At 39.0% G+C, this 12597-nt stretch overlaps 1 protein-coding gene and 1 pseudogene across 1 annotated transcript; both read left to right on the forward strand.

Annotated features, from left to right (window-relative positions):
- The first annotated feature begins 555 nt into the window (after positions 1-555).
- Positions 556-2269, forward strand: LOC146371131 (zinc finger MYM-type protein 1-like; annotated as a pseudogene).
- A 5522-nt stretch (positions 2270-7791) lies between these two features.
- On the forward strand, positions 7792-11843 carry vtcn1 (V-set domain containing T cell activation inhibitor 1). Its single transcript, XM_084908300.1, has 5 exons — positions 7792-7918; positions 8468-8532; positions 9843-10193; positions 10450-10701; positions 10937-11843. The coding sequence occupies exons 1-5, from the start codon at positions 7887-7889 to the stop codon at positions 11053-11055; spliced, it is 819 nt and encodes a 272-aa protein (XP_084764426.1). The 5' UTR covers positions 7792-7886; the 3' UTR covers positions 11056-11843.
- The last annotated feature ends 754 nt before the right edge of the window (positions 11844-12597 follow it).

A 12597-nucleotide genomic window follows, 5' to 3' on the forward strand; every position in this document is an offset into this window, starting at 1 on the left:
AACTTCTAAATATTTGGGAGCAACAAATTACTGTGGTGTGTCATGACAAAAGCAAAAGTCTTGACATTAGCCTTTATGTTGGATCAATTATCAATTCAATATGTTTTAATGTATCTTGAAGGGTCAGGCAGAAGAAGAGGCTGAGGGAGAAAAAGGTCAACAAGCAAGTCAGAGAGAGCAAGGAGAGACAGAGGAGCTGCAGCTAATGGATTGAGAGGCAGAGGAAGATCAAGTTATTACAGAGAAAGGAGAGCAAACAGGCCAAGAGAGGGAAAATGATGAAGTAGCTGCAGCAACTCATTCTACTACAGGGTTTGATTTAGGTGGCAAAGACACAGGGCCCAGACAGGCAAGGCTGAAGAGCTACCCACATGACACTTTTGGTACACAGAAGAGAGCATTTCACCACAGCTGGTTTGAAAAGCACAACTGGTTAGAATATTCAGTCAACCAGAATAAAACTTTCTGCTTCCCAAAAACATCAAACATGATAGTTTGGTCAGTAGTGGTTGCAAGAACTAGAAGAAAGCTTTAGTCATCTTTGGCAAGCACGAGATGGCACAAACACATAAGGACAGTGTTGTTACATGGAAAAGCTACCAGGGAACTAGCAAACAGGGAAACGCTGCACAGATGATAGCAACTGCAAATGTCAGTGAGATAGTAGAGAGAAGAGAGTTGTAGGAGCCATAATTGAATGTATTGAATTTTGATGATCACTGTGTTTTTATTTGTTTGGTTGTTATGGGAGTCACGTGGGTGCTAGCGGTGACATAAATGGGCGTTGTCAGTCTGTCATTCACTGGTTTTGATTTTGACAGAGAGCAGGGCTGGGTAGCTGTAGTTTTTGTTGACCGCTGCACAACATGTTTCGCCTTGTTACATTACAGCCTGTGATGTTTTAAGAGTCTGAATCAGGAGCCGATGACATTACTCTGTAAACTCTCAAAGCACTTTAATAAACAAGCAAACAATTCCACCTCTCGCATTATTGCGTAAAGTTGACAGCGCGTCAGGCAAATAGGCAGGCTCCATCCCCGGCCTCTAGCGACTGTGGAAGTCGCTACAAGAGTATCTCAGACGAATTGTTGCAGTCACCTCTATGTTAGGGAGACAGGGACTCCCTTTTGAAGGTGAAGACAGCCCAAACAGAGGGAACGCAAGACGCTCCATGCATGCAAGAAAGCGTGCATGGAGCTTTTGAAGAAGTTAGATACTTTTCTTAAAAAACATAATCCCCCATCAAATGTGCAGCATATCTCGCCAACATCCCAGAATGACATCATTGACTGTTGTGCCCAGGAAGTTACTAGTTTCATTGTATCTGAAATGACAAAGTCGAAATCTATGCCATCATGCCAGATGAGGCAAGGGATGAAAAGGCATAGCATTTAGCTGTTTGTGTCAGGTATGTGTCAGAGGGCACAGTGAAGGAGCATTTCCTAGCACTTGCAGATATAAAATCATTTGATGCCCAGTCCATTTCAAATGAGCTTCGGCAGCAGATCCAAAACAATGGTCTTGCAGAGCTTAAGTGTGTAGCACAAACATATGATGGTGCAGCCGTTATGAGTGGTTCCACTGGAGGTGTAGCACATTTTAGAAGGCTTCATCCTGAGGCTATCTATGTGCATTGTTATGCTCATCAACTCAACCTGGTTTTGTGCAATACTTGCAAGGCTGTACCAGAGGCTGTGGAGCTTTTCAGCTTGTTGGAGTGTGTGTATTCTTTATTCAGAACCTTCCTAGTCAATCATCATAAGTTCATGGAGGCTCAGTCAAAACTTGGATTGACAAAAACTGAGCTTGCACAACTTTCAAACACTCGCTGGGCATGTCAGTTGCAATCAATCAGTGCAGTTATTGAGACATTACCTATCTGCCATTGGCTCACCCATAGCTGTTGGTCTTAGAGCAAAGCTCTACAAGTTATCAGCAGCACTACTGATGTTTCAGTCACTTCTGTCTGTAACCGAAGGACTCCACAAGTTCCTGTAGAAAGAGACTTTAGACCTGACAGAGCTTTTATCTGCAAACAAGCTGTGTTTGACACACTTAAGGGCAAACACTCAGATGCATTTGCCATAGAGTTGTATGAGAAAACCAAGGCCCTGTGCAACAACCACAGTATCCCTGAACCAGGTGCCAAGACAAGGCACAAACAGAGGAAATGGGGGATTTTGTGCTGGAGGCAACTGTGGGTTCAGGCACTGTATTGAACAAATCAGACACATTGAGAAGAGAGTTACTTTTCCCTTGTGTGGTCTAAGGAGCTTGGAAAGAAAAGCGTCTGGACTTCTTTAAGTTGCTTGAAGACGTTTCACCTCTCATCCGAGAAGCTTCTTAAGTTCTAAGGGTCAAATGGTGGAGTGTCCCAGATTTAAACCCAATTACCCCGCAAAGAGGGACAAAGGACACCCTGATGATCCTCTATCTAATCACATGAGCCGAGGTGTGAAAATGAGTGTGGGTCACAATCAGCCAGGGTTTCGGGTGAGCTCATTGTGAAACCTGGCCCCACCCTATCATGTGATTTCCTGAGGTCAGATGGCCCAGGATGTGAGTGGGCGTTAAGGTGTCTGGGAAGGGTTCTCAAAACTGGATTATAGATGGCAGACAGTTGGTGTCGTAAACCACAGTAGCTCACAGTGGACGTAAATGGCTTCTTTCACTCCTCTTTCAAAACATCTGTCCTCTCTGTCCAAAATGTGAACATTCGCATCCTCGAAAGAGTGACCTTTGTCCTTTAGATGCAGAGACCAATGTAGAGGTCTGGGCAATATGCACTTTTTTTTAAGTTTCACATTTCCTCAGGGTGTACTGGGGAAGGGAAGGAAAACAAAACTTTTTTTTTAAAACTGTAGTCAACACACGCTCAAGAATAGTGGTCATCAACGCACAAATACTTCTTGTTCAACACGTTGGGAGCATCTAGATGGGAGTCAAAGAGTACTGGTCCGTGTGTGTGGGCTTCCGGTAAACTTCAATGTTGAGGTTACCATTCTCTTCAATCTGCACAGCGCAGTCCAGGAAAGGCAACCAGTCGTCCTTTGTGTCTTCCCTGGTGAACTTGATGTTTTTATCCACGGCGTTAATGTGCGCAGTGAAGGATTCCACTTCTTGTCTTTTGATTTTGACCCAGGTGTCATCTACATATCTGTACCAGTGGCTGGGTCCTCTCCCTTTAAAAGAGCCAAGAGCCTTCCATTCCACTTCTTCCATGTAAAGGTTGGCTACAATAGGTGACACCAGGGAGCCCATGGCACAGCCATGTTTTTGTCTGTAGAAATCCTCGTTGTATTTGAAATATGTAGTGGTGAGGCAGAGGTCTAACAGTGTGCAAATCTGATCAGGTGTGAAGTTGGTCCTGTCTTCCAAGGAGCTGTCTTCTTGTAGTCATTTTCTGATAGTCTCCACTGCCTCCGTGCTGGGTATGCAAGTGAAGAGAGAGACTACATCAAAGGACACCATGGTTTCATCTGGATCCAAGGTAAGTTTCTGGACCTTGTCGGTGAAGTCAGTGGAGTTCTTAATGTGATGTTCCCCACAAGAGCTGTTAGGATGGTAGCAAAGTGTTTCGAAATGTTGTAAGTGGCTGAGTTTATGCTACTGCCTTAGAACTGAAGAAGCTTCTCGGATGAGAGGTCAAACGTCTTCAAGCAACTTAAAGAAGTCCAGACGCTTTTCTTTCCAAGCTCCTTAGACTACGATGACCTGAATGACTGAGAACCTTCGCAGACAATTGGAATAGCAGTTTCTTTTACTGAAAAATTGCAGCTCATTACAAAATTATCTTGCGGGTTGGATTTAACCCTTTTGCGGGCCTGATCCGGCCATTGTATTAAACTACTGCATGAAACAGGGAGAGCATGCAAACGCCACACAGTTAAAAACTACATCCAAGAAAAAAATCATTAAACAAATAGCCCGTTGTCTAAAATACTTGACTTGATACTTTAAAATTAGTACCTTAAATGAGTAAAATAGTAAATAAATAAATATTAATAGTAAATAGTAAACAGTAAGGTATTTTGTTGCATGACTCACTTATTTACTTTATAACTTAACACACAATTGTGGTGCAAAAATTACGTTAGTCAAATTAATGTTGCATTAATTTGACTAACTAGTCTTATATGCTCCTCTAATCCATTGCTCCTCATAGGTCAGATTTTGTTTGCATGGAATTCCAGTCTGGTTCTTGTTGAAGTTTGTCTTTAGGCAAACATACCAGTCTCCATCAAATAGAACAGCGGCTATCCATACAGCAGCCAAACAGATCCACTTAAATAAAAGCTTTAAGATAAAGCTGCAGAAACAGCTAGCACATCTTGAGAGAGAGTTACACCTGTAAAAAATCTTTCTTTGGTGAAAAGGTTCAACAATGATGACAATAAAGGCGAGGATCAAAGGAGGCAGAACCATGTACAGTACACCATTTGGATGCAGGCCCGGTTCACACGAGCATAAAAAATGCATGTTAAGAATTTACTGCAGGATGTAGAAGATGACTATGAGCACGAAAACACCCACAATATTTTAATTACTTGAAGAAGTTTGTAAGTAAAATCAAGAAATGCCATGTTGGATGAAAATAGTATCGGATGTCTTAAGTTAGTAAGTTTGATTTTTAAAATGTTCCTCCTCCAATGGCTGAGTGAAAATGAAAAATAATTCTGAAGCATAAAGCATATACTACCATTATATTGCCTTTAAATACATTATGTGCCCATGGTTTACCACAGTGAGGCTGTTTTAAGTACTTTCAGAATGATGCAAATCTTGGTTTTCACTTCTCAAATACATTTTTAGGGTTTTCCAGACAGATTCTATTCACTAATAGACAACATCACGGGGGAAAATTTCAGGAAATACACATTAAAGTTATTCAAACAACATAGTGATATGGTTAATAAGATATCAGGTTAAAGTTGGTTAACTGTGACCTGTAATAAAAATGACCTAACTCAAGGAATGTGTTGTGTTTACACCGACAACTTGTCACATAACAGCAATTGTAAACTGTATCATAAGGCACTTAGTTACTGGCAGTTTGTTGTAAAAACGCATTTATTCACATTTTTTTAGTTTAATCTATAAAACAAGCAGTTTAACTGGTATAAAACAGTATTTTTGCAATAAGGTGGAAACTTGGCAGATTTCAGTATGGTTAGCAAAGTGTGCTTAAAGAACCTTAGGGAAATGCACAACCAGAGGGCAAACTAAGAAATGGTAGGTATATAAAAAAAAAAAACTATCTACAGCAGCTGGACAGTATCTGAAAGTCATGAAACTAAGGGAGGATTCAGGGTCACTTGATCAAGCCCTAACTATATGCTTTATCAAAAAGGAAAGTTTTGAGCCTAATCTAAACTGTAGAGAGAGTGTCTATCTCCTGAATTCAACCTGAATCTTTTTCCACAGGAAAGGAGCCTGGAAGCTGAAGGTTGTGCCTCCCATTCTACTTTTAAAAACTCTAGAAACCACAAGTAAGCTGACAGTCTGAGAGCAAAATGCTTTGAATAATACAGTACTGTGTGGTATTTAAAATATCAAGGGTTGTGGTTATTCAAGACCTTGCATGTAAGGATAGGGATTTTAAATCCAACTCTTGAATTAACAAGGAGCCAGTGAAGAGAAGGGAGAATTATGCTCTCTCTTTCAAGTCCCTGTCAGGACTTTCACTGCAGCGTTCTTGACTAACTGAATGCTTTTCAAAAAACTTTTAGACAATGATGAATCACAGTCGTCCAGCCTAATAAATGCACCAAGTAACACTATGCATGACAATACAATAACGTCTAGAAAGCACCTGGTAGGAAAAGGCTTCATTTTTCAGCACGACTGTGATACCAAACACACTGTCAATACAGTAAAAGCATAGCTAGGTAGAAAAATTCACAATGGAGCACTATCAGTCATTGATTGGCCTCCCAAGTGCCGCCAATAAAGAGCTTTGACTATCTTTCCAGAATCATGGAGCACTAGTCCTGAAGACATCTGAAATTACAAGAATGCTTGCATAAGACAGTTGAGGCTGTCTTGAAGAATAAAGGTGGACATGCTAACTGTTAGCTTTCAAGCTTGTTAGAAATGAAGAAAGGGGAGAAAAGGATTTGCTTTAAGGGTTTTTTGGCTTGTGTGCTATATTTTCATATATGTTTGTGTAATTTGATCATTTTGAGCATCCATTTTTATAGCAAAATAACATTAAGCGTCTTACATAATGCGCGCCTTTCTAACACTAATCTTTAACAAGGATACCCAATTTCCTTCGGGGTCAACCTTCAGGATCAATAAAGTTTTATTAAATTTGAATTGAATTGGATTGTTAACAAAGTAGGATTTTGGTTGCAGTTATCTACTACGAAATGCTTGCACTAAGAATATATGTGTTTTTTGCAAAAACTAAGCCTTTCATTTTGTTTTATGGCTTAACAGTTTAAAAACTCTAGATTTCACAGTTGCATGCTCACATGTCTTGCAAAACTAAAATAAAAACTGAAAAAGAAAATATTTCTTGTTTCATAAGATCATATGATGTGACATACATGTGCTTAAGTTTCAGTTTGATGTACACATTTGAGGTTGGCAGAATTTCTCAGTGGTCAAGAGGAGTCTGTTGTCACGGCCTGGAGGTTCAGCTGGTCGCTGATCAGCTGTCTCTCCCTCTTTCTCTCTAGTCCTCTCTCTCTCTCTCCCTCTCTCTCGCCAGGGCTGAACTCATTATGGGTTCACGCCCTTGGCCCACGCCCTCGGAGGAAGAAACACCTGTGCCTCATCAGTGTGGTATTTAAGACAGGAAGCAACGGCTGTTCTTCGCTGGATCGTTGTGAGAATCGCGTCAGTGAAAGTCGAGCGTCCCAGCAAGTATTTTCCCGTGCAGTGTGTGTTCAGCATCTAACAAGCGTTTCTTTGTGTACAGATTCCCTGGACTGTTTCCCTGGTGTGCGAGTGGATTCGTGTTTGGATTGTGTGGAGAGAGACGAGCGTGTTCCCCTGGATTTTCCCCGGAGCCCTGCCCCCCTCACCTTTTGTACATAGCACTGCCCCGTATCTGTGTATATACACTCATTGGACATTGTTCTTTAATAAATTCTCTTGTGTGCATCATCCCCGGAGTCCAGCGCGTGAGTCCACCTTGTACTTCGTGACATCTGTAATGTCTTCACTTGTCACACAAGTGTTGCATGCCACATTTCTTTCGATACTGTAGTTCAGTCCAAGCAGATATTAGTATGAATAAGGCTAATCGTCTGTTTTGAAATGCCAAAAATATCACCAGAGATTCTCATCATCTATTTTTTCTGTTGTTATTTTAGTGAACAATGTTTGGTCCTTTTCATAAATAAACAAGTGTTACGTATGTTCTCTTTTTCCTCGACAGATCAAATTTTGTCCACCTTGAGTAAATTTGCCAAACCCAGTGTGCTACTCTTTTTCCTTGTATGCATATTATGCTTTTGCCGTAATAAATCCAGCAGCAGTCGGTACTGCATGCTATAAATATATACATGAAAAACATATTCTATGTCATAAGTACTGTAAAAATGCTTTTCTGAATGTAATCCCTTCACTTTGTAAAAGCTTAACTAACATCAAAAAAATAATCTCTTTCTCTTGTAAATCAGTCACATGAACTTTTATTTTGATAAGATAAACGAGCTAGATGATGACCTGTCAACCAAAATGAAGAACACACCTTAAAAGTAATATTTACTTATGGTGTTGTATTGTATTTCCTAAGTGCTCTGAGAGAGGCTGAGCAGACAGTTCTGTGCAGGCTGCTGACAGACAGCAGCAGAAATATATTACTTGGATAAAAAAGTGGATAAAGAATAAATAATTACCTTTTTTCTTGGTCTCAAGAGATTTCATCAGGAGCCATGGCCACGCTCGGACAAATCATCTTCTACAGGTGCGACCATGAGGTTTGAATATTTAGTGTTGTCATTCAACTTTGAAAATATTTAGGTGTCTCCAGTGGTAACCGAGTATGTTTGCTTTTACTGCACCAGTAGAGAAAGAAAACATCTCACTTTTGATGTTATTTGACAGCTGTAGTTGCTGATTACTTCTAAAGTTTCAGATTATAATACAACAACATGTTATTAAAGATTAAACTTATGCTTCACGACTAGTTTAATATGCGATCCCTAACAAAATAAAAGTTGCTGACAGTCTGTCAAAGAGATATTTCTCCTTTAAATATCTGTCAGGACAAAATATTAACATTTTTGAACCACAAAGAAAACACTTACAGAAGAATTTAAAACAATCTCCAGCTTTCTTATTGCAATGGGGTTTTTTGTCCTGATCATCACGAGACCCAAAAGACACAATGCATGGAGCCCAAACCCTATGAAGAATAATAGAAGCTATTTGAAGAACTGCTATGAAACTAATCTTTAAAAACTAATACTATGTGTTTTGTTACAATTGCACTTGTGTTTTTCTTTTTGCACAGCATGCTCGTCATCATCGTCATACTTAGTTTCTTCATCATCCTCTTCTTCTCTCTGGCCTTCTCAAGTAAGACCCACAGATCTGTTTGCATCCTCTTGTCATTAGTGATGGCTCTGTGAGGCCTGGGGTGATACATGGGTGTGCTCACCACGTGCTGTGTTTGTCTAAACTAAAATACAGTTAATCCATGTGGACAGCAACACGGCACGGCACAGCATCGAGTGTTTAACTGTGAATATTCATTTGTATCTGCATGTGTGATGATCTGTAAATGTTTGTAAGTGAGGCTGACTTTCCACTTGACAGAAATAATGTTGATAGCCAAGTAACACATATACTCTATATTCATGTTTCATTTCCTTGAGAAAATGTTTATGTGTGTTTAGGTATGCTTGACTGGTGCCGGTTTAACATGGTATTAAGGGAATATTGACTTTAAATATCAATTGATAGTTTCATTCATAAACATGGTGCGCCTGAGTTTTTACTGTGGAATCCTGTCCTATATGAACCTGTAAAATTGGTATTTTGGCCATCACCTTGTTGATGTCTTGAAAGTGGGCGTGACTATATTTTAGAAGAACGTGTGAAGCTGATAGCTAGCTAGCATTCAAGCTAGATTAATTGGCATGTTAGTTTTATTAAGTTACAAATTTATTAAATATGCACAATGTTATTACCTGAAAAAAGGACTTCTTTTTTTAGTTTAACTGAATGCCAAAAAAGATCTGATTGTGAACCAAAGGACACGCCATGCTCATACAGTAGTGAGTCATCAGTCACAGAGTAAAAAGCATACTGCACTTTGAGTGGGTTATTTTTATAAATGGCACGATAATTTCCAAGCTAAACATGATAAAGTCATAATACTACTGACTGACTGACCATAAAGGCATTAGGAAAATATTTACTGAGGTTATAAATCAAGTGAGAAGTAGATTTCTTTTCTAGACAGCTACAATGGTTGCCCTCTGCTGGTCAGTAGAAAGAAGACAGGTATAGGACATTTCCACCCTGGCTTTGTTTTTCAGACCTGTATGCTAGAACCATCTTTTATATACAGTCTATCTATCTGTGTCTTTAGAATTTAATCACTTTTACTAACTCAGACCCCTAAATAGTCATAGCTTTGCTTGAACTATCTCTTGAAATCACAGTCTCTCTCTCTCTCTCTCTCTCTCTCTCTCTCAGGATATGTGAATGTGAAAAATGTGAACTTGTCCTTAAAATCTTCCTGCTAAAAGTTTTATAACTGCCAAAAGCAAACAACACTTTCACTAAATATCATTTAAATCGGTTATTAAGTTGTCAACAAATTGGAACTGATTCAAATGTGCTAGTCTATAATATGTGTATAAAATGTCCACATCCCACAGAGCCCCAGTCCAATGTGATAAGCAGCAGTACAAAGCCTGTCGCCAACCTTGGTGAGGATCAGCTGCTCAGCTGCTATCTTGACACACAAACTTCCCAAGACAAAGTGACAGTGACCTGGAAGAAGACGGACCTGACCGGCCTGGTTTACTTTTATCAGAATGGAGCTCCGGATCTGACGAATCAGGCGTCACAGTTCAGTGGGAGAACTCAGCTCTTCCCTGAGGCTGTAGTCACAGGCAATGCCTCTCTGCTGCTGAGGAATGTGAGACGCAGTGATGAGGGGAAGTACACATGCAGCATCAGCTCCTCTGAAGGTGGAGGAGAGATCAGCATTCAACTCAGAACAGCAGGTAGGATGACTCACTCTTCAAGATTAATTGTGTGTTTATCTAAACATTCTTTATTGGCATTCATTAGCAGTATAGCAGTATTTAGCATAGTTTGCAACACATTGGAATAAGATGGTATAAGGGTATTTCTAGTTTTTGTAATGCTGGGAATTTTAACCAACGTGCTGTTCTGAGTAATGTGAGTACTGAGTGAAGCTTCACTCTTGATTGCAATATTAATTCAGGATTTTTTTTCTTCCCTCTTTTATTACATCAGCTTTTTCAGCGCCCACTTTCACCTTCTCAAATGGCACCCTGTCTGCTGAGGCAGTCAGGTGGTTCCCTAAGCCAAGCGTTTCATGGTTAAACCAAACTGAGAACATCCTGAATGGAAGCTCCACTTTCACAGAAAACTCTGAGGGGATATTCAGCATCTTCAGCACACTGCTGTCAGTCCAAGTCAGTGACACCTACAGCTTCAGGATTGAAAACAACTTGGTGATGTCTCTTTCTGAGGCAACTATATCAGGTAGTCTATATACTTTTACATTGACCTGATACCAAACACATTTGTACTAAAGGACTAAAATTCATCCTTTGGCCTATCTTTTATTTATGGAGGTGTAACACTATGTCAGAGGAATATTTCTTCAATTTAAATCAAATCTACCCGAAAATAAAAGCAAATATATGTATTAATATATATATAGCTAGGCAAATAATATTATAGGAAAAAAAATAAATTATTTTTCTTATTTTTTCAGGCTCGGACGTTTCATGGAGGACTTATGTCACCTTCAGTGCTGCTTCATTCCGTCCAGTTGGATCACTTTATCTCATTATTATGACCAGTTTCCTCTGCATCTATTATGTGACCTTTTGACACACTAATGTACACAAAAAAACACAACACATATAGACAGATACTTCCCCTGGCTGCATATGTGTGTGCATGTGCTGCATTTAAGGTCAGGATATGTCCAAAGTAAAGACTGATATTCACAAAAGCGGTCCTCTTTGAAGATTGTGTAGCTTTACTTTAATGTAATTTATTACTGCGTGTGTTACAGTTGTGTAGTGCCATTTAACTCTGTGCTGGATGTTTTTAATAATTTATCTATTAACTTTTAATATTATTTTTTACATCCTCTAATGCATTTACAGTGTGTGAACTGAGAGTTCCATTTAAATTATGTCAGTAAAATTCAGCTATCTTGACTTTGAAGTTTTACTTTAATGCAGACATGTAACATAATGAAATACAGAAATATAGAAACAAAACAAGAAAAACATTGAAACATTTACACTTTAGCACATTTTCTGTGACAGTTTTACTGTCTAATTATAGAAGCACTCACTTTATTTCTTTAGAAAGCTCTACCTCTGGAGTTACCTTACACCTTTCATTTAAATCTAAAAACTACAGACAGTCTCCAGTAACCATGGCAGAACTGGTTTCAGGTAATCTCAACCTTTCAAATAAACCCTAAACACCTCAGTCTACAGAAATCTGTAGATTCCTCTTGGATTTTGTGAGGATGATGTTTGCAGCTGTTTATTCATACTCGATTTATACTGTTGTTCTATTTCCATCATCTGATAATGTTTTTATAAATGCTTATTGCTCTAATTCCTCTCAACAAATATATTTTCACCCCAATGAGACTCTGATTAATGACGGAATTTTAAAAAATTAAATAATTAAAGTTTTATTTTTGAGAAATGCTTTTTGTGATGTCAAGGGTGATAGTGTTTTTTTTTTTTTTAACTTAAAACCTTTGAAAGTAAATCCTGGGGAATTGATGATTGTGTCCTCCTGTCTGTAGTGACACTAACTTTGCCTGATTAGAAGTCTGCATTTGGGTCCTTTCCACATCCACAGCACAAAAGGTTTATCCCTGGTGGTAGGTGTCAGTTTAATTTCTCTGGTCTGCAGAGGTCCTCCATCAAATGTGTTTTCTGCATCAATTTATGATGAAAAACCTTTTACATAAAGGAAAACACAAAGCTAAAAAATCAGCCAATAGTTCAACATAATGCAGTGAGTCACATCCCGTATTGCTTTTCAAGTATTTGGTATTGTCAGCTTTTTTCTTTTAGTATTATCTTATTATTATAGTATCATCTATGTATCTGCCTGGTGTCCGGCTGGTTTTGTGCCTTTTGTTACCTGCTTAAATGTGCATATGTCACCTTTTTACCTCAGTGATATTTCCATTATTTTAGTTGATTTATCTGCTCCTGGATTTTATTTCGCCTTTACTGTGTTTCAGCAAGATCTCATGTGCAAAACTTTTTCACACATCCATGTTTCACACCGATTTTTAGGAATCGCGTACATCTCCACTAGATTTTTGAGGCTGACTGAAAAGGAGAAGTGTGAGCAACACTTCCTTAAGATTAGTTTGTCATCTAGCAACAGCAC

Source organism: Perissodus microlepis, chromosome 16 (genome assembly GCF_051167445.1).
Source record: "Perissodus microlepis isolate ML-2025 ecotype Zambia chromosome 16, ASM5116744v1, whole genome shotgun sequence".
Taxonomy (NCBI): domain Eukaryota; kingdom Metazoa; phylum Chordata; class Actinopteri; order Cichliformes; family Cichlidae; genus Perissodus; species Perissodus microlepis.

Coding starts and splice junctions, on each gene's coding strand:
- vtcn1 (XM_084908300.1), top strand. CDS start 7,887: ATGGCCACGCTCGGACAAATCATCTTCTACAG. Junction 8,533..9,842: donor CTTCTCTCTGGCCTTCTCAA/GTAAGACCCACA, acceptor CACATCCCACAG/AGCCCCAGTCCAATGTGATA. Junction 10,194..10,449: donor CATTCAACTCAGAACAGCAG/GTAGGATGACTC, acceptor TTATTACATCAG/CTTTTTCAGCGCCCACTTTC.